This window comes from Erythranthe guttata, chromosome 14 (genome assembly GCF_056151865.1).
Source record: "Erythranthe guttata isolate IM_541 chromosome 14, IM_541, whole genome shotgun sequence".
Classification (NCBI taxonomy): Eukaryota; Viridiplantae; Streptophyta; class Magnoliopsida; order Lamiales; family Phrymaceae; genus Erythranthe; species Erythranthe guttata.
In genome coordinates, this window is record NC_142546.1 from 7,167,054 (window position 1) to 7,187,665 (window position 20,612).

The window sequence follows — 20,612 nt, forward strand, 5'->3', positions numbered from 1 at the left end:
GTAGATAGGGTTTGGGGGTGGCAAGGAAGTTGTTGGTTGCTAGAGTTTGGTGGTGGCTGAAATTTGTCGGTTGTTATTGTTTGAAGGTAAGGTTTGGCAGTTGTTGTGAGTTGTTTGATGATAGGATTCAATACACCATAATTTTTTTATAATTTGCTGTAATATTTAACAAAAATGAAAAAATATGTTTTTTTTTCCTGTAGTTTTTCAATATAATGTAAAGAATAAGGAAAAAATAAGTTGTTTATAACAAGGTAAAAAATGTTAGAACCAAAAAAGAAAAAAATGAAGATATTAAATGCATAATAAAAAATGATAAATGCAGTTTTGAATTTTGCTTGATGCAGATTTCGGAGTAGGACATTTTTTGATTGAATTTAATAAAAAAACGTGAAATAAAGGTTTAGTCGAGCTTGTGATACGGACAGTCAAATTTGATTATAATTGCAAAATAACTATTAAATTCAGAGAATGATTATTAATGAGCATTGGTGGAAATACCGAAAGAATTTATGGAAATATTAAGGGTTTTCTACGAACCGATCAAATTGTATCTGAGTACGAAACGAACTCTCTCTCAAGTGAAACGGCGCAAGGAACAAAACTCACGAGCAAAAGTCATGAATCACGTCAAATTTTAGCGATCCTACGTCGTTTAGACTCCTACAAGTTATTTTTGCTATTTTAGGCAAGTTTTAGAAAATTAATATCAAATTATAGAAAAATTGGATTAAGATTCCGTTAATTGGGTTGTTCCCAAAATGACGACATCTACTAGAATCAGGCTCAAACCAGTTTTTGTTGTTTTTGGTAATTTTTAGTATTTTTCTAGTTTAATTAGGATTTTCAGTTTTATTAGTATAAATAGGTGCCTTAGAACTTTATTTTCAGAAGAATTTCGAATTTTAAAAATATATTTAGACATTTCTCTATTCGCTGGTGGATTTCATAGTTTTCAGTGGATTTCGAATATTATTTTGTTCCATAGGATTAATTCGTTGCAATTAATTCTTTACCGTGCTTCTATTTTGCGTCAGCTTGTAGTCGTAATAAGTTTTATCACTACGGACATATATCCAAAGGTCCCTTTCTTTTTTGGGTAAATTTCGCATTTTTTCTTGCAATATTTGTGGTTACAGAAAATTTATGGTACATTCAATAGCATTTGATTTTGGTTTAATTTCACTTTGCACCCTGAAAATATAGCTTTTGACGGTTTACATTCTTGAAACAAAAATTATACCACTTTGCACCCGCGAAACACAATGAATTGTTTTCTACAACATATACAAACATACAAACCTCGAAAAATATAATGGCCACAGTTCGGACAACTGATGAAATCTTTAGGACTTCATCATATGATATATGTAAAGATCCAATCCGATTAATTATACAAGCCAACCAACCATGGTTAATTATTAACTAGTGTTCTGAGTCGTTCTTTCAGGTTTTACCTTATCGACTCGTTTCTTCTGCAAAGTCTTCGATTCCTCCTCCACCAATGGCAGCACGACAACTGGTGCCGCAGGCACAGCGTCCCATCGCTCCTTGAGAAAAGTCGTGAATGCTTCAACCATTTGCCTTCGGAACTCGAGCTCTCTCGTGAAGAGATCGAATATTAAAAAGGCAAGAATGTATTTGAACGGAACAAGTAGAAGTGTAGTTGATCCCAATAGTAGCACTAGAGCAACCTCTGTAGTTACCTGCAAAAAAAAAAATAATAAAAAAATAGGCAAGCAAAAATATAAAAATTAATACAGGTCGGGACTAGCAAAATTCTATTAATTTAGTGAAATGTTAAACTGTCGAACTAATAATTTAGTAGAATTTTACCGAACCAGGACCGGAAGATATTATTATTTAAACGAGGTTATTAATTTGTCGAGTATTAGTTTATCGGGGTTCTACACATCGAAAAAGTTTACACCGGGGTATGCACTTAATGTATAAATCTATGGTATAAAGTTACCCCATGTATTTCACCCAATTGTAGCATATAGAATAGAATAAAACGGGGAATTAAATGTAATTTACCCAATATATATATATAAATACATTTTTCCTAATCTCCAAACTTGTACCGTAAACATTAAAATCATTACCTCTACCGCTCTACGTATAGGGCTCGTTATCATCATCATTGCATTTAGCGGTGGAAATTGGAACAAAATTTTCGAATTTAGCCGATTTAGATCCGGGTATTTTATGATTTTGGAACAATATTTTTCATTCTCAATTCTGAAAGTTCCAATTTCTTGATTTTTCCCAAAAAAAAAAAAAAATTGGAACGGTGACTAAAGAATTGAAAATTCTAATTTCCGCCATATTCGGGAATACATATTAGATTCTAATTTTTTGGTGGATTTTAATTTCAGAAAATTCCAATTTATTTTCGAAAATTACAGTTATAATATATCATAGGTGACTAAAGAATTGAAAATTCTAATTTCCGCCGATTCCGATTCGAAAATCTCCAATTTCGGAACAAGTTTTTTCACCCATCTCCGTAATTTCAATTTCCCGTTTCTTGTTAACAAAATTGGAATTAATTTTTCACTTCCGAAAAAAAAAACGATTTTTTTTCTTCCCAAAACTGCTAATTCTGATCCGATCTATCCAATTTCATAACCACATTGTAAACATGGCTTTCCTAGAAAGAGAAATTGCAAGTATTAAACGACCGAACCACAAGAAATCAAAATGACAAAAATACCCCTCCAATGAAAATCCATAACTAAGCATAACTACAGACAAAAAGTACATACCTGAGGGTGGCCCGCAAGAATGATCGAACGTATCTTAAGCAGCACAACATTCATATTCTGCAACATTTTCTCCACTTCGCGTATCGCTTCTTTCACAGCCATAATTTTCTGTATAGTATTCGACGGAGGCTGATCGTATATCGTAATTTTGCCGAAGAATCTTCCGAGCCTGCCTTGCTCCTTAAGCCCCTTCAGTAGTAACATGCCGGCAGACAAGATCATCAAAGTCACCGGAAATGCATACCACAGCAAATTCCTGGATAAAAACTCAATTTTTGTTACATTTATTTTTTAATGTCTGAAAAAAAAATTTTAAAAAAAATTAAAAATAAAAATATTACCTGAAAATGAGTGTGTATACAAATGCAAGAAAAGATCCCGTCACAAGTGGGTCGTCCCATTGCCTAAGTTTATCGAAATTTTTAGCGGTGAGAGTTAACGGTAGTACGAGTTCCTGTAAATATAAAAAGAATGACAAATTAAGAATTTAAAAAAAAAAAAAAACATGGACTACCTTCGTTCCATATTATTTGTCACTATAGAGTTCTAATAATGTTTATCTTTTTTTTCCTGTTTTACCCTTATTAACAACTGTATTAAGCATTCACTATCTTATCGCCTCATTAAATGGTAAAAGGCTATTTTAGTCTTTTTTACATGTCTTTCCTAATTTTCTTAATATGTGTGGAAAAGTCTTTAAATGATTAGATATTACGGAACGGAGGGAGTACTAAATTTCAGCACATAAAGCATAATTGTCTAGAGTTTATTGCATTCAGCACCTCTATATTTAATCTAATTGCTCAAAAACCCCCGGTGTTGTAACTATTAGTGAAAAAACCCCGCAATGCAATTTTTTTTAGCAAATTACTACCTACAAACACACCATTTTGAGAGGCTCCGTGCTAAAAATATGCATCGTAGGGGTTTTTTTTTACTATATTTATAACATGGGTACTAGATGCAATAAACTCCAATTGTCTACAATTATGAATTGGCACGAGTTACACGAGGAGAAACAAATAAATTAAACATTAACGAAAAAAAAAACCCCCGCAAAAGAATCCCAAGACAAGAAAGATAGACGAATTTCTAACCTTAAAAAGATCAATGTTACTAGGAATCCCTTCAATCATCGCATCATCGATCGTGGCTTGCGTTTTCTCGGCCACCCTATACTTCTCTCTACATATATTCGCGGCCCTTTCCACTAAATTCACTCCCGCCACGACGAGGTTTTTGCTAAGCACAACGCCATTTTTCACCGAAGCGTTATTCTTCCAAAAAACCAACGAGGCATTCGAACCCCACGAGCTCGACTTCATCCATTTCCTCAAGTACGCACTCCCATCCACATCATAAACATGGTTGCTATATTCAAGACCCTCTCCCACGGGCCCCACGCGCGGGCCCATTTCATAGTCAACTTCGGTCCATTTCTTGGTAATGGGCCCACCCCAAAAGTTGACCGCGAGCGTTTGAAGCACAACGTCGCCGAACGGAGCATTCGTTAAGTACGAAAACGGAACGAGTTTCGTAGGCTCGTCTAAAGTCCTCCTCATGAATTGGAGGGCTTGAAGCCGCGCAATAGCGTTTACTGCGTGAGTCGCCGCTCGATCGCTCCCCTTTTGAGCTCCGTATATTTCGTAAATTGATTTATCCCCTTCTTTCGGTCCATATTCGTTCCTGAATTTGTATAGAGATATAACTTCGTTAATGAATGCATACCATACATCTCGTCTCATTTCGCCTCCCAAGTCGATGAATTCAAGCACCAACGACTTAGACCTGCATAAAAATCGATTTACACGGATAATTAATCATTTAATACATGGAAAAAAAATATTTGATGACGTTAGGTAAATTAATTGTGACGTATTTTTATTGATATGCGAAGATAGGTCGGAGAAGCTTACTCACTCCGAACCAGATGTGACGGATATAGCAGAGTCGAAAAGATTCGACCCGAGGGGTCCCACTCTCGTTTTCTCTATTTTTGTGTCTTTATGAGTAAGATCGAGCCTTATCGACTCTCGATCTCCCCTTAGGCCAACTGTCTGAAAATTACGCATTACAAAAAAAAAAAAAAAGAATCTTATTTGGTGAAAATACTATGAAACCAAATATTAAACAATAACAACATGAAAATCGTTCAACTAGTATTCTAGCGAAAAAAAATAGTCAACTCGTTATTAGTTGAATTTTTTGTTCTTGTTAATTGCGAACACTATTATTCGACTAGTTCAAAAACCATTTATAAGGGCATTAAATAAAAATAAATATACTATTATTAATAAATAAATAAATAAATAAAAGAAGGGAAACACGACCTCGAAATATAGTGCCTTGTCGGTCAACGTAAGCTTCCCTGGCCATGCAATGTTTTTTTCCCATTTTATTACAGGCTGCTTTCTGCTCGAACCGAGACAGAGGATTTTCTCCTTTGAAATTTCGGAAAATTCTTGAGATTGATACGACTTTCGACCTTCATGCACCCTACGTATCGTAGCAGTATTACGAATATATAAGATTCATAATAATAACAATAATCATAAAATAACAAAATTCGTCGGTACCATAATCAAAAAGTCGCAAAAAAAAAATGCTCACTTGATAAGTTCGTTAATATAAGTTGACCATATGCTAAACGAGATTCCCTTATCATCACCCGCAAGAGCTTTGAAAAGATTATGAGCAGTGGCGCAATCCGCCACACCAGAAACGGCAGGGGCGATACGGACAAATGCCTTTTCTCCCACATGCTTCCTCTTCAAGCAAACAAAAAAAAACATATTTTAGATACGGTTTTTATCGAATCGTAGGAAAAAAAAAAATCATTTTCAGACAGGAAGTACCTGGATAGTATTTCTCTCGGGCAGCTTAGAGCGGTTCCCGTTTCCTTCTCTGCATGGATTCTCCCATGCAAGCATAGTTATGAAAATCAGTCTCTGAAATGCTGGTTCCTAATATCATACGTAAAAATAAAAAAAATAAAAAATAAAAAGTAAGTATAGTTTCGAATATATTCAAAACCCGAATAGAAAGATTCATCATACCATAAATTAAATCACACATAAAAATGGTAATTTTGTACGGCTAGACCTTCGTTTCGGAAATTACTCAAACCTCCATTGATATTTGCTTTAGGTTGAAAAAAGATGAAAGGCAGATTCGATAAATGACGTGTTTACCCTCAATGGCATACTTACCTCTAAGTTAGGTCTAATTACACTGGACCCCCTGAAGTTTGGAAAACTACTCAAACCTCCCCGAAAGATTTAATGTAATCCATATTCGGTCAAGGCTAAAAATGGAATTTCAACAAGCCAATGGTCAGATGAAGTTGGATGTTGGTCGGAATCAAATCTCGAGGGAGGTTTCTGCGAGTTTTCAAATCTTAGAGGGTCTAGCTGTAGTTACGTATAATCTCAAGGGAGGTACGTGTAATTTACAAAAACGAAGAAAAAAAACAGTGTGGAGTGTGTTTATCCAAAGCAATGTAAAACTAATGAAAAAATAAACTCGTATACAAAAGATAGCCGAAAGCAAAATTAATGCACCAACTCTACACACACCTTGAGGCCAGGATGAACTTCAACGCTATTCCTCGATAAAAAACGGAAGCAGCAATACTCCACCAAATTACGCGGATCGTTATAAACGGACTCGGAAACGAGCGCTTTGAATATTTTCTGCATTTTCAGTCCCGTCAACCCGTTCATCCTGCATATCTTACATGTCCAAAATGTTAAAAATTAATACCTCCACATATATACATATATGTATATATTAGAAAATCGAGCCCATAATTTAAAAAAAAAAAGGTAGGAAAAAAGTGATCTTTACCGGCTAAATTGCTCAATGGAAATAACGGAAGCATCGGAAAGGTCTCCTTGAGGAGTTCGAATATTGACTGTTTGTTCGGTAATCAACATATCCTCCATATCTTCACTGTCGTTTTGAACATTCGGTCTTCTTTCATTAACGGATTTCACGAGCGGAGAAGTCAGTTCGGTGAAGAAGCTTTGCGTCTTCGACAGCAACTTGTTTACCGATTCTTGCATTGCGTCTGCCGATAATGGAAGTTCAATATATATATACTGAGCAATATAGATTCATTACTTTCTAACGATTATAATATAAGCCCGATACGAAGAAAGTAAACCGTTTTAGTCGACATAAACGGTTATTTCTATGCTACACCCGGTGAAGACTACACCGGGTGACTTTTTTTACCGTTGATCTACACACACCAATGTGGGTGTGTGTGTGTGTGTGTGTGTGTGTGGTAACGATCTACCCGGTGTAGCATAGAATAGACCGACAAAAGCATATGAACTACACCTTTCTTTCAATTTTGTAATTCAACAGGTACATAATCATTATTCATAGTACACGAAACCCGATCGGTGCACTACGGCGTGTTCGGCAGTCGAATGTTGTAGAACCTCGCACTTTTCTTACGGACAACCGATCGTAACGAAGTTACACAACACCCCACAAGCAGTAATATCAATAACAACGATTAATAATTAATAATTAAAAAAAAAAAACGTGAATACCAAAAGGGTAAATATTAGATACAGAATTTTGACTACTCACTTGTATCAAGATCGTTGAATTTCCAATTCTTGTCTCCAAGAGACTGCACGACAACCTTAAAATCAAACTTGTTGCTGCTCGGAGGAGAATCCGAGGAAGAAGAAGAAAGATTCTTTTCGCAGCAAACAACCTTAAAAAAGAGTTGCTTCTGCTGAAAACGGTGTCGTATTGCAGAAAATCTAGGTGGCGGTGGCGGCGGCGGCGGCTTTATTTGGGGCATTCTAACTGGAAACTTGGACAGCATTTTTTTCCAAGAAAAAATCCTCACTTTTTCAAGATTTCTTCTTCATAACAAAGATCAAGAATTACAGAATATATAACAGTAGTACCCCAAGAAAATCAAGAATTGAGTTTCTTGATTGAGGAATTCAATTCAACAGATGAACGAGCAGACGCAGTAGTAAAGATGAGGGGTTCGAGTTGGGAAAGGAGACAAACGGCATTTCTAGAAAGTGGCCGGTGGCCGGGGCTTGGATTAGTACAATTAGGCCAACATACACGCCACCATTTTTTCTGCGGCTCATATTTTTTCTAAGGTAAAAAAAATTATATTTAAGTGTTTCTTCCCTTAGATTTTTGCTGCAATGATGGATTTTTCATGTTTTAGTCAACCGTTTGATGTTTTACATTAACTGTCTCAAATGTGTTTACCACAAGTGATTTAGGGGTTAAAAGTCGGGGTTTTAGCTCGTAAATCTCTTTTTGCCTAGTCTATACACTAGTCGGTCGGTCCTTAGCATGAACTATCCTTTTCTTTTTTAATTTAATTTGTCCTTGGTCTTTTGGTGTTTTTTTCGTTGTCGGTTTCTCTTGTGGGAATTTAGAACGTTGTGACGTATAGTAATTTTGAATATAAAGTTGTTGCTTAACATGTGTTTTGTAAAACGTGTTTTGGTGAAATAAACAATATTGCAAAATGTTTTAAGGGAAATAAATAAATGTTATTGAGAACGTGTTCGGCCAGAATACGACTTTATGAGCAACAACGTCTTTTTAGACATTCTAGACATTTTGCATTAGTTAAGGAGCTAACTGTAAGTGCAACTTAAAAGGGGAGGGAAGTTAAATGTCCAAAGTATAGTACCGGTGACTATTTAGTATTTAGTAATAAAACTAGCCAAAATAAATACCCCTTAAAAGTGAGGTTTTTACTTGATAAATATAAAATATGTAGATCTGCAAAAGAACTTTAATATTTTAATTCGGGTAAATAGAACTTACCCTCCTTTGTTTACATGATACTCTTGTACTTTCAATATAACACATGACCCCCTTGTATTTTATATAAACACATAATGCCCTTGTACTTTGAGAAATTTCCTTTTCGCCTAATGAGCATGATTATTTACCAAGTCAAATACCATAGAGAGGTTATGTGCTTAGATTAAAAGTACAAAGGAGTCATGTGCACAAAGTTCAAACTACATGGAGGTCATGTGCTTATATTAAAAGTACGAGAAGGTCATGTGCACAGAACTCAAACCACAAGCGGTTAAGTGTAATTTACCCTTTTAATTCAATTAGTAAATACTCCAATTAATTTCATCTTACTCCCCTGAAAAATGGTGTTTTTGTCTTGAAACCCAAAAATATTTTAAAAACATTCTACGCCCGTAAAATATAATAAATTATTCACATGGCACCCCCATATGTGTAAATTTACGCTGCACCCGGTGAACTTCACGAGCAGGGTTCTTTTCTATCTTCGATTTAGACATAATCATTCTATGTTCGATTTAGACACAATCATATACATATTCTGATATACATTTTGGATGCATGTTAAAATATGTACGGACATGTGTGTATAGTATTCTATACAATATGAAAGAAACAAAATATCTCATCAAACGACAAGAAAGTAATATATTCTAAAACAAAATAAAGTTTTACCAAATTCCTATCACCATATTATGAGAGAGGTTGGTATTTTACAACAGTTGGTAAAATGAAATCATGTAGCAATAATTTGTAGTATTAGATTTAATACCTTAATAATTAATTAATTATTTAGCCACTATAAAATAAAATTATTAATACAATCAAAACCGACCGAAGTTAATCAAACCGGATCTAAGGTGGTGTTTGCAAACGCTTTTCCAAATAGCTTATGAGTTTTTTAATGTTTAAAAAACTGATTTTAAAACAAAAAAATTTCATAATCACTTTGGAAAAGCGTTTTCAAACACCACCTAAGTATCATATTGCAACAACTTTAATAATGTATTGGGCAAATTGCATTTTTCACCCCCTACAAATTTAAAAAACTCGCACTTTCCCCTGTAAAATTAAAATTCATAAAAGAGACGACCCCTTACAAAATATGTTTATATTGCACTTTGTACCAAAGTCAAACTTCCGGTTTATTTTTAATTGGAATTGACAAAACTCGGTCCACTCAAAGGGTATTACCGTCATTTGATCTTCCCACCGAATCCAAACCTTAACATCATTCTCTTTTTCACAACAATCGTCAAACACTCCACTCTCATGTCACCAAACAATTTAAGAACACAAAATTAGGGATTATAATTTACTTCGAAAATTGCGAGAATCTTTCATCGTTTGTTCAATTAGAAAGCTATCCTGATGTTCCCGTCACAAGGGTTCAAATATTCAAATATCATGAGAGAAGGAACACAAAATAGGACACAAGTAATGTATAGTTTCAATTCGAACAATTTGTAATTTGGGAGAGAAGTACCCTAATTTTCAATCCTATCGTGTAATTCGTGGATTATATGAATGGAGATTTTGGTTGGGCATGACAAAATTGCACATATACCCTAAAATGACCACAATCTCCTTTGAGTGGACGGAGTTTTGTCAATTCCAGTAATAAATACGCCGAAAGTTTCACTTTGGACTAAAATGCAATATAAATATATTTTGCAAGTGGATGTCTTTTTTTTTTTTTTTTTTTAATTTCTAAGGGGGAAAGAGCAAATTTTTGAAATTTTTAGAGGCGAAATGCAATTTGTCAAACTTCCAACGGCGGTACCAAAATTGAATAAAATCTATCTTCTCATAAGAATTTAGAACCACCACAAACCACCACTCCCATGGCCTTATCCACACTCTCTCCGCCATCACTACCGTCTTTCACCTCTCAATCCGCCGCCGCCTCCTCCTCCTTACTCCCCAAGCTCCACAACCCCACCGCCGCCGCCGCCCCTTCACGGGCGGACTCCCGTAACAACTGTACTCTATCAATTACCAACACCAATTATCACGCGCCTGCAATTAATAATTTGCAGAAATGGCGAACACGCGTCTCCTTCTTCACTGGTTTTCTGAACAAAAACAAGAGCAAGAGCGCAGACGCCATTAAAGAAGAGCTCCTCGAAGCCATTGCCCCACTTGATCGCGGCGCCGAGGCCACCCCTCAAGACCAGCTAACAATTGATCAGGTTAACAATTATTAATATCTATTTATATGAGTTTTTCCCCCAATTAATTTGAATGTGTTTTTTTTCAATTATCTTTTGCCATTAATCAGATTTTTTTTCTTTTTCTAGAGGTGTTTTTGGGCCGGGCCGGGCCGTATCTAGCTACGTTGTGCCTTAAGCGAATAATAATTTGAGATCATATCTATTAATTTTCATAAATATATATGACATGAAATTAAGTTGTATTTAAATAAATAAAAAAAAATATTGCAGAATTGGACTTTCTTTATTTAATATGCATTTGGAGTCATAAATATCAAATTATTTATGTCACTAATAGAGGTTAAGCTGTTAGATGAAGTGATCATTCAACACGGTATCAAAGTCGAAATGAAATGATGTTATGTGTTCGATTTTCGAAATCATTCAACAATATGTGGCAAGAAGTGGCTACAAGAACTAAATTGCAAATATACTATATATATATATTATCTGTAAATAGTGATTTCATAGTGAGCTTTATAATCAAGTAAATCAATTTCTCTCCTTTTTTAATTTTTATAAATTTATAATCCTTAGATAGCTCGAAAGCTAGAAGCGATTAATCCGACGAAAGAGCCGTTGAAGTCTAGTTTGCTAAATGGGAAGTGGGAGCTCATCTACACAACTTCACAATCCATTTTGCAGATCAAGGTACCACTTCTTGACAAGTCTTTGTACAACAGAACTTCGATAAATTAATAACCTCACTTAAATAATAGTTTTTTTTCTGGTCCCGACTCGGTATAAACCCATTAAATTATTAGTTTAATAATTTAATATTTTGCTAAAGTAATACAATTTTGTCAGTCCCGATTGTATTAGTTTATAGATATTTAACTGTATATCTAGTTTTTTTTAGTATGAAATAGGAATTGAAGCTTGAATCAACTAAAAAAAAAACTGATTTTCTTATCCCACATCGGTTATACAAGAAACAATCTCCAAAGAAGATGTGCTATAAAAAGACAAGGCTGAACTTTGTGAAAGTTCATACCTTTCTCGGCCTTTTGGCTAAGATCAAGTGTAGTATCTGTTCTTATCAGTTTAATATCTGATATGTGGGCCATGGGCCCACACGATATTAAATTCATTTTTTAAGGGGGAGGGCCCACAAATGCAGCTTGCTGCTTCGGGCTTTCAAGCGTCGCCTGTGTGTTGCACTACTGCACGGGCCTGGCGAACCCCACCAATTCTAGTGATGAATTTTTGATTTTTGATGTTATGATTTTGTTTGAGTCTTGTTAATAAGGATAGTTTGCTTCTAGCTCTAGTAAAGTTTGGAATGAAATTTCTGATTTCCGCCTATTTCGATATGAAATTTTCTGAATAGATATGACTAAAATTTTGGAAATTTTCGAATTCTAATTTTCCGAAATTCCAGTATCTCTGATTTGTTTAATGGAACTGAAATTAGTATTTCAGTTCTGGAAAAAAAAATTGGAATTTTTTCAAAAGTGCTAATTCTGATCTGATCTGTCCGATTTCCATCCCCAACCAAAAGAACGTAGTTCCTAACACTTCGACTTAGACATTTGCTCACCCATATGTATATGTATAAGTGCTAGGCCTTCAAATACGTCGTCCACCGAAGTGATAATAGAGTGTCTTCCGCTAATAGTACCTTACACCCAAGTAACAGATTGAAAGAGTAGCTACCTTCAAATACGTTTGGATTGAAAGATTTAAAATGAATCCAAATAGGGCGGATTTGAAATGACTCCAACTGAGAAGGAATTTAGAATCCACCCAAAAAAAAAAAAAAAATCAACTTTATAAATAGGCATAAATTCAACTCTACCCCTCATACTCTACCTCGGTCTTCCTTTAGTTGCAAATATGAATAGTCAAAAATGTCATTACCATTTCTGTTGATGCATATACATTATGTAATGCTTGTATCTCTAGATTTACATTTATATTGATGGCTCAAAAATTTTCAATACAAATCACAAGTCGGTACAGAGGTAATGATTTTGTTTTGAAGATTTTGTTTGTGTCCACCAAATTAATTGCATCAAATTAGTTGTAAGAAACGAGCACAAAATATACTAAAATAATGCTCGTTTAAAAGATTGAATCAGCCGAAAATTGCAAAAACAAAACGAAGATTCGACTCTTTCTTTTGTGGGGTTTTTTTTTTTACCTTTTCACTGGAATTGGAAAATAATCCATAAACCTTTTTCTTTCGATTTTTTGGCTGGTCATTTATATCGAGTGCAATGCTAAATTGAGTATTGTGGGTCGGTTTCGGGAAGAAAATGAGGTTTCGTTTTTCTCCGCTTTTTCTAGAAGTCTTGAAATCAGGTAAATAGTTGCTTGATTGCTTGAATGGGTGGATGGTGTAGAGTTTTAATTGAAAAATAGGTTTTACGTAAAATTATTTCGGAAAAAAAACATATGATATATGAAATAGAAGGTGATAAATTGAGATTCCTTCTGCAAATTCTGATATACATTGTATTTGCATCAATATAAATCGTAAGGTAATTGCGACTATTCATATTTGCAAGTAACAGACTGATTTTTTTTATAATGGAATAAAAATTAACTGACGTCATCAATTGAAGAATAAATACAAGAGGGTATAGTGACCGAGGTAGAGTACTAGGGGGTGAAGAAATTTACCCCAAAAATAATTTTAAAATTCACGAATTCCTAATGGGAATTAGGTGTCACACCTCATTATTTACACTGGGTGGATTTGAATCATAAATCTTCATATAATCGCACACACTCATGTGTATGTGTGCTTAGTGGGTAGTTATTTAATCAAATCTACAGTTCAAATCCACCCGGTGTAAATAACCGGGTGGTAATCTTTATTCGAATATCGAACTTCCCGTATTGTCAGTCTATCATCCTGGTGTTTTATCCCACATCGGTTATACAAGAAAAATATCCAAAGAAGATGTGTTATAAAATGAGAAGGCTGTTCATTGTGAAAGTTCATACCTTTCTCGGCCTTTTGGCTAAGATCAAGTGTAGTATCTGTTCTTATCAGTTTAATATCTGATATGTGGGCCATTGGCCCACACGATATTAAATTCATTTTTTCAGGGGGAGGGCCCACTTAGGCAGCTTGCTGCTTCGGGCCTTCAAGCGTCGCCCATGCGTTGCACTACTGCACGGGCCTGGCGCACCCCACCAATTCTATTGATAAATTTTCTTGTTGAATTAAAATAAAAATTAAATAATTTAGAGTCTCTTAGATATTTGAAATAAATTGATTTTAATATAATGCAGTTAATTTTCTTGGTATTTTTGATGTTATATATTTAATGAATATTTACGATTAAGTTAATATTGTGAACAGAGGCCCAAGTTCTTAAGATCAAGAACAAACTATCAAGCAATTAATGCTGATACCCTTCGAGCTCAAAATATGGAATCGGGTCCGTTCTTCAATCAGGTTAGTTCAAAACTAATTTCACTAGTTCCGGTTTTTCTCTTTTGTTTATGGTGTGAGTGTATATATATATATTTAGATCAACGGGTGATATTTTGAAAACACGTCAACATTTGTTCATAAAGCATTGAGAAATTGGTTTAAATTTGAAAACCCGAGTTACGTGGACGTATATATAGATTAAGGCATTGTTTAGTTTCAAGATAAAGATTATGCAAGTCTTGTGAGAATCCAATTGTGTAATTAGGCCTCGCACGAAAAGTTATTGCACTAATCAAACACGAAATAAGACCTAATTATTTAATTAATCCCCGACTTATATTACCAGATGAGAGCTTTATGTACACTTCTTTAGATGGTTTAACGATCTTTTTTTTTTAGTTTTTTTTTTTTTAAATCTCGTGTTTCCCCACAAGCTTTCAAGAAAAAACTATGTGCATTGTCGAGGAAATAATTTATAATCATTTATTTTAATCCCTCTTGTCTGAAAATGGTAAACCTCGTTCGTATTTTTGCAGGTCACTGCAGATTTGACGCCTCTAAACACGAAAAAGGTGGCCGTAAAATTCGACTATTTCAAGCTTGGTGGTGTGGTAAGTCATAACCATCCCTTTGTCTGTGCCACATATATATTATATGTCTGAAAAGGAACACACATGAATATGTGTAATAACATGTTTTTGCGTAAAATATTAATTGCTAAACTAGAGACAATTCGTGTAAAAGTTTACGAAAAGGGCGATCACTAGTTGCTATGTCGATTTATATTTATCGTATAATTTATTGTGTGAGCAGATACCTGTAAAAGCTCCCGACACAGCTCGAGGTGAACTGGAAATTACCTACCTGGATGAAGAGTTAAGGTAAATCATCTCTAAGTCTTTTGTGTTCGTTCGATCCAATTAAAAGTAACATTTTTTTTTTTTTTATTTTGTTAATATAACTAAAAAACGTGTTTTTTTGGTGGCAGAGTATCGAGAGGCGATAAAGGCAATCTCTTCATCTTGAAAATGATCGATCCCTCCTATCGAATCCCTGCTTGATGTTCGTATACATACAAAGGAAAAACAAAGATAATTTTTTTTTCACATAATATTTGTTTTATAAGTTTCTAAGTACACAAGAACCAATTGATATATCTTATAGGGGAAATTTGAGAGCAAGTCTCTGAAATTCGGTATTATTTGACGTAGAAACAACATATTTTCTGGTTTCGATTTCTACGCGCTTTTTTTTTTTTGTAATACAAATATTTGTACCTCGTAATTTTGTTAATTAAAAGTTCATCAACTTCTCAGACATAAATTTTGGTTCAAGCGCTTCCATCTCACTTCGACTCAATTGTAAATCACTTGAAGTAACTGATTTAAATTAGTTGACTCGTATTAGAAAGGACTTTTGAAATTAATACAGCTTTATCAATTTTTTTTACGAAAAGTTACAGTTTTCATCCCTCAAGTTTGCATCTATTTGACATTTGACCCCTCATGTTCCAAAAAAATATATTTGGTCCCTCATGTTTTGATAATTTAACATTTTTGGTTTTCTCCGTTAATTTACCGTTAGTACGTCAGTTAAGATAGTGGGGGCACATGCTTGATTTCGTTAGTTTTTAACAGAAATTTGATGGAAAAGACTAAAAATGTTGAATTTTTCAAGGACCGAAGGTATTTTTCGTGAATGTTGGAGAGTGGGGACCAAATGTGGAATTAGTGCAAACTTGAGGGATGAAGACTGTATTTTCCACCCTTTTATCTGTTACTGAAACTTCTATATACAAGACCCAAAAGTACTTTTTACAACACCATACTGCTAATTACTAAGTTACCCTTAAAATAGATTAGAAACCGGGAAAAATACATTTTTCGTTCCCTCAAGTTTGAACCATTTTCATATTTGGCCTCCCGTATTTACGAAAAACACATTTGATCCCTTATGTTTCAAAAATTCAACACGTTTCGTCATTTTCGTCAATTTTCCATTCGTACTAACGGAATCAAGCATATGTCCGTCACTTTCTTAACTGAAGAACTAATGCTAAATGGGAAGATTATATTTTTGATCCCTCAAGTTTACACTGATTTCATATTTGGTCCCCCATGTTTACAAAAAACACATTTGGTCCCTCATGTTTCAATAATCTAACAGTTTTGATAATTTTTGTCAATTTACCATTACTCTCTCAGTTAATGCAGTGATGGGCATACGCTTGAATCCGTTAGTACTAATGAAAATGACTAAAAATGTTGAATTTTTGAAACATGAGGGATTAAATGTATTTTTTGTGAACATAGGGGACACAATATGAAATTGGTTCAAACTTGAAGGAACAATAACTGTATTTTTACCATTTTTTTTTACTATTTACTATGATCTTCAATGATATTTTACAATTAATTCAAACTTCATACTAGAATTGGTGGGGTGCGCCAAGCCCATACAGTAGTGCAACGCACGGGCGACGCTTGAAGGCCCAAAGCAGCAAGCTGCCCATGTGGGCCCTCCCCCTACAAAAATGAATTTAATATCGTGTGAGCCGAAAAAAATTTGGACCATTTCTCGAAAAGTTATTTGTTGAAGAAATTATGTTTTATATGGCAAAAAAAATTTGGACCATTACTCGATTTATGCGTGTCATCCTTGCGCAGGGGCCATGCTAATCTTCTCTGTATCGTTCCAATTTTATCGGATGTCCCCGAAGGGACACTCTATACTGAGGATGCTGTAGTATATGAACTGTAAGAAAAGATATTATTTTTTCGATGTGGGATAGAAAATGGTGAAGTTCAACTGGGCCATAGTATAGTGGATTTAGCCTGTATGAACTTTATTTTATTATTTACCATTTTTTTTTTTTTTTTTTTTTGTTTATTGTCGACATGATTGAATTTATATGGGTGGTGGATTTAGAGTTCTAATTGAATTGCATGTTTTGTGATTAGTGATTATTAATTTAAGAAAGGGTAATATTGGAATATAAGGTGGTAAATTAAGATATTTTTATTTAAAATTAATTGTAAATCGAGTAGGTAATGCAATGAGAGAAAAATGAGAGGAAATATTTACGAGTCTAACAACAAATTAATCAATTCTAACATTATTTTCATTTTCATAATTTAGACTTTATTTTTTCAAATATGAACAAATTCACATTAGGCTCGTGCTCAACCACCTCAAAGTGCAATGTGGTTCGCTAGCGTAGGCTATAGGCCTTACTGATGACCAGTTCCTAAGTAAGAACGCAATTCCAATGCTAAATATTAAAATTGAATTATCAAATATTTATTTGATATTTAAGATAATATTTTCATATTGATTAAAATTCATCTACTCTAATCATAGTTATCAAATTAATTATCAATTGGAAGTTTATGAGTAATTTTATTTGTAATTACCGCATGTCAACTTGTGATTGGATGTTTAGATAGTTACATTTTTTATAACTCAATTTTCGTCAAGTATATTTACATCCCAAGAGGTGAACTATCAAAATAGCACCCTCATTTGATAACCCCGTTGGAGTTAAAAAGTTTGAATACCATGTTTGATAACTTCATTAGAGTTGCATTAAGTACGTTCTTAATTAGATTTATTAACTTTATCTACCTGCTTTAGCCCACCATTTAATGTTTTATATATCGGTTGGATAATCTTAGGGTGGTGATAAATGCAGGACGTGGTTTAGTAAATATGAGATATTTTATTTTAAAAAATTAAAAGCTAATATTATATCCCATCGTACTTTGTCAAATTCCTTTCTTTTAGAAGTTTTTAACGACATTATTTTGGCAGAAAATCACATGAAAAACTTCAGTAAAAAACGTAGACACTTTATTTAAAAATTCAAAACCTAATATATCTCATCTTATTCTTTCAAACTTTTTTTTATAAGAATCCATCGACATTGGTTTGGAAGAATATCACACAATTAATTTATCAATAATTTCCAAGAACATGAATTTATTGGTTTTGGAGGATGCTACGGCTGAAAGTGAGGTAAAAAATTCATTTCAGTGCGAAAAAAGTTTCATGTTTTATGTGCTAAAGTTCCCCCTTTTTTTATTTGCCAGATTTTATAATATATATTAATTTTGTTACTAATTTGGACCAGGATCATCTCGAGACGTTTAAAGAAGTTGATTATAGTGAATATTTTCCATCAGACAAAATATTTTGCAGTTTAAACAAATTTAAATAGTTTCTTCAGATGTGTTAGAGATTGGAAATTGTAGAGAATAAAATGTAGTTATGTAAACAATTAATGATAAATATTGGACGAGAATTTATTTTTATATTAAAATGTCTATAGCTACTAAATTATGTTCTAAAATACAGATAAAAATTCAAAAAAAAAAATGTCCTACATGTACTAAAAGTCGTCATGTATTCACCATTTTCGATAGTCTTATCATACATTGCTTGGCATACTAGGTTTATAGTATTGTTTTTGTAGAAACTTGTGCGATTTTTTAGAGATTCCTACAAACATTTTCATTCTACTTAGTTTCCAAAGTATACTCGAACTGTTGGCGGAGTAGTCTAGAGAGTCGCTCCACAATGTAGGATAAACTAAGGCAGTGTTTGATAGAATTGAGAGTTGAATAAATATCTAAATGAATAACAACATTCACTGAATGAATATCGAACAATTAAATATGTTTGATAACTATATATCTGAATGATGAGATGTTATCATATTAACCCGACTAATAAAAATTGTAAATAAAATTAAAGAGGTGGAACCATATATTTATTCACTTTAAATTTTTTTAGGGGAAAGTACAATTTGCACCTTGAACATAGAATTTGTTTCAAACACCCCCTTAAACTACAAAACGTACTAGAATAGCCCCTGTTATTTATGGTCAACATTTGAAAAAACTAACTCTGTCAGGGATCTTGTGCATTTACCTATTTATCTTTAAAATTATATAAAAATATGGGAAAATGTGGGATAACCCCCTACTTTTGAAAATATATATGAGGAGGCCCAATGTTTTTTTTCTTTCTAAGGCAAAAACCCAAATTCTGAACTTAATTAGGTAGACCCCCTGAGGACAGAGGATATGACTATTTTACCCTTATATTTTGTTTTATTGGGCAAGGAAATTTCCTAACGGTATAGAAGGAAGCATCTTCTTTCTCTCCCTCTCTCTCGGCCCTCTTTCTCACGGCGCTTTCTCTCTCTCGCTTTCTCCATCTCAATCGCTTCCTTATACGATTGGGTAGGGTTTCCGATTTTGGTGTTTTAGCGTGATTTGCGTCGATCGAGGTTCAACTTTCTCCATCTCAATTGCTTACTTAAGGTTCGTTTTTTTATTTTTTTACGGAGATTTCATGGCTCATTTTTGTTTATGATCATGATGCGCGGCTGGGTGTTTGTTGATTTTACAATTGTGATTTTACATTTTCGTGTGTTTTTGTACAGTTTGGGGTTTTTATTGGTCAATTGTGTTTGTGTTGATGCATTTTATATCGTTTTTTTTTTTTTTTTTTTAATTTTTTCAGAGATTTGTAGTTATATATACGAGAGTAGTCATGTTTAGCATCATAGACCTGTTGCATATACAGAATTGTGTCGTTTTGATTTTTTCAGAGATTTGTATTTGATATATACCAGAGTAGTCATGTTTAGCATCATAGACCTATTATATATCAGAGTAGTTAAATATATGTAACAGTAGTCATATACAGAATTGCCTTTTTGAATTTTTTGTGTATATTTTTTGATTTGTATTGATATACACCAGGGTAGTCATGTTTAGCATCATAGATCTGTTGCATATCAGGGTAGTTAAATATATGTTACAATAGTCATATACAGTACTTATTTATTCTGTTTCACCTTTTTGTTTACAGATCCAGAATGTCTACAAATATTGTACTAATAATGAGGGTTGGAGAATTATTTGGTGTGAGAAAATGTGTTAATTCCTTTGGATTTGACGAGTTGGTTGGATTCGTAAGGGCCAAATGGGGCTCATTGCACCGGAACACCATGTCTATAACGTATACGGTTGTTGATCATGGGGAGGGTGTGTTGTGTGATGATGACGATGTATTTTACATGCTTTCGTTAGCGCGCCACATGTCTCTTGATCGTGTTGAAGTGAATGCTAAACAAAGAGAGGGAGTTGTTCCTGATGTGGTATCAAGTGTAGCATTTTTGTCTAATCGGGCACAGCTGCATGATGAGGTGCGTTCGAAATTGGTCAAGGTAGTGGAAACAATTACTTGCAAAATGCTGGAATGTGTGCTCAAACTCAGTTGATGAGTGCTAACTGGGCTGATCTGATCAAGGATGTTGGTCAAGTTTTTCGTGGAGGTGTTGTGGGGTTTAGGAAAGCTTTATGCATGTATTCGGTGGAAACTGGATTTGAGTTTACACACGTTAAGAATGAGCGT

At 34.0% G+C, this 20,612-nt stretch overlaps 2 protein-coding genes, 3 non-coding genes and 1 pseudogene across 6 annotated transcripts; 3 read left to right on the forward strand and 3 right to left on the reverse strand.

Moving 5' to 3' along the window:
- Positions 1-1,225: 1,225 nt before the first annotated feature.
- On the reverse strand, positions 1,226-7,956 carry LOC105960171 (chromosome-partitioning protein, putative (DUF639)). 2 transcript variants are annotated; one of them, XM_012984343.2, is made up of 11 exons: positions 7,371-7,956; positions 6,615-6,837; positions 6,344-6,491; positions 5,624-5,731; positions 5,379-5,536; positions 5,099-5,264; positions 4,689-4,825; positions 3,866-4,556; positions 3,110-3,222; positions 2,769-3,024; positions 1,226-1,706 (listed from the first exon to the last, which is right to left on the reverse strand). In XM_012984343.2, the coding sequence occupies exons 1-11, from the start codon at positions 7,612-7,614 to the stop codon at positions 1,422-1,424; spliced, it is 2,529 nt and encodes an 842-aa protein (XP_012839797.2). In that variant the 5' UTR covers positions 7,615-7,956; the 3' UTR covers positions 1,226-1,421. The 2 variants fall into 2 exon arrangements, with proteins under 2 accessions (XP_012839797.2, XP_088670539.1); XM_088814413.1 differs by having other exon boundaries at positions 6,344-6,499; positions 7,371-7,917.
- Positions 7,957-10,372: 2,416 nt separating this feature from the next.
- On the forward strand, positions 10,373-15,512 carry LOC105960169 (putative plastid-lipid-associated protein 4, chloroplastic). Its single transcript, XM_012984341.2, has 6 exons — positions 10,373-10,780; positions 11,339-11,452; positions 14,115-14,210; positions 14,726-14,800; positions 15,003-15,070; positions 15,178-15,512. The coding sequence occupies exons 1-6, from the start codon at positions 10,433-10,435 to the stop codon at positions 15,248-15,250; spliced, it is 774 nt and encodes a 257-aa protein (XP_012839795.2). The 5' UTR covers positions 10,373-10,432; the 3' UTR covers positions 15,251-15,512.
- LOC148765031 (U2 spliceosomal RNA) lies at positions 11,792-11,988 on the forward strand. Its single transcript, XR_016030018.1, has one exon. It is a non-coding gene; the product is annotated as a U2 spliceosomal RNA (small nuclear RNA).
- LOC148765032 (U2 spliceosomal RNA) lies at positions 13,750-13,946 on the forward strand. Its single transcript, XR_016030006.1, has one exon. It is a non-coding gene; the product is annotated as a U2 spliceosomal RNA (small nuclear RNA).
- A 1,114-nt stretch (positions 15,513-16,626) lies between the features above and the next one.
- On the reverse strand, positions 16,627-16,778 carry LOC148765033 (U2 spliceosomal RNA; annotated as a pseudogene).
- A 31-nt stretch (positions 16,779-16,809) lies between these two features.
- LOC148765034 (U6 spliceosomal RNA) lies at positions 16,810-16,912 on the reverse strand. The gene has a single exon (XR_016029990.1). It is a non-coding gene; the product is annotated as a U6 spliceosomal RNA (small nuclear RNA).
- Between the last annotated feature and the right edge of the window lie 3,700 nt (positions 16,913-20,612).

Coding starts and splice junctions, on each gene's coding strand:
- LOC105960171 (XM_012984343.2), bottom strand. CDS start 7,614: ATGCTGTCCAAGTTTCCAGTTAGAATGCCCCAAATAAAGCCGCCGCCG. Junction 6,492..6,614: donor TCCATTGAGCAATTTAGCCG/GTAAAGATCACT, acceptor TAAGATATGCAG/GATGAACGGGTTGACGGGAC. Junction 3,223..3,865: donor GTAACATTGATCTTTTTAAG/GTTAGAAATTCG, acceptor TTATATTTACAG/GAACTCGTACTACCGTTAAC.
- LOC105960169 (XM_012984341.2), top strand. CDS start 10,433: ATGGCCTTATCCACACTCTCTCCGCCATCACTACCGTCTTTCACCTCT. Junction 11,453..14,114: donor AATCCATTTTGCAGATCAAG/GTACCACTTCTT, acceptor TATTGTGAACAG/AGGCCCAAGTTCTTAAGATC. Junction 14,211..14,725: donor CGGGTCCGTTCTTCAATCAG/GTTAGTTCAAAA, acceptor GTATTTTTGCAG/GTCACTGCAGATTTGACGCC.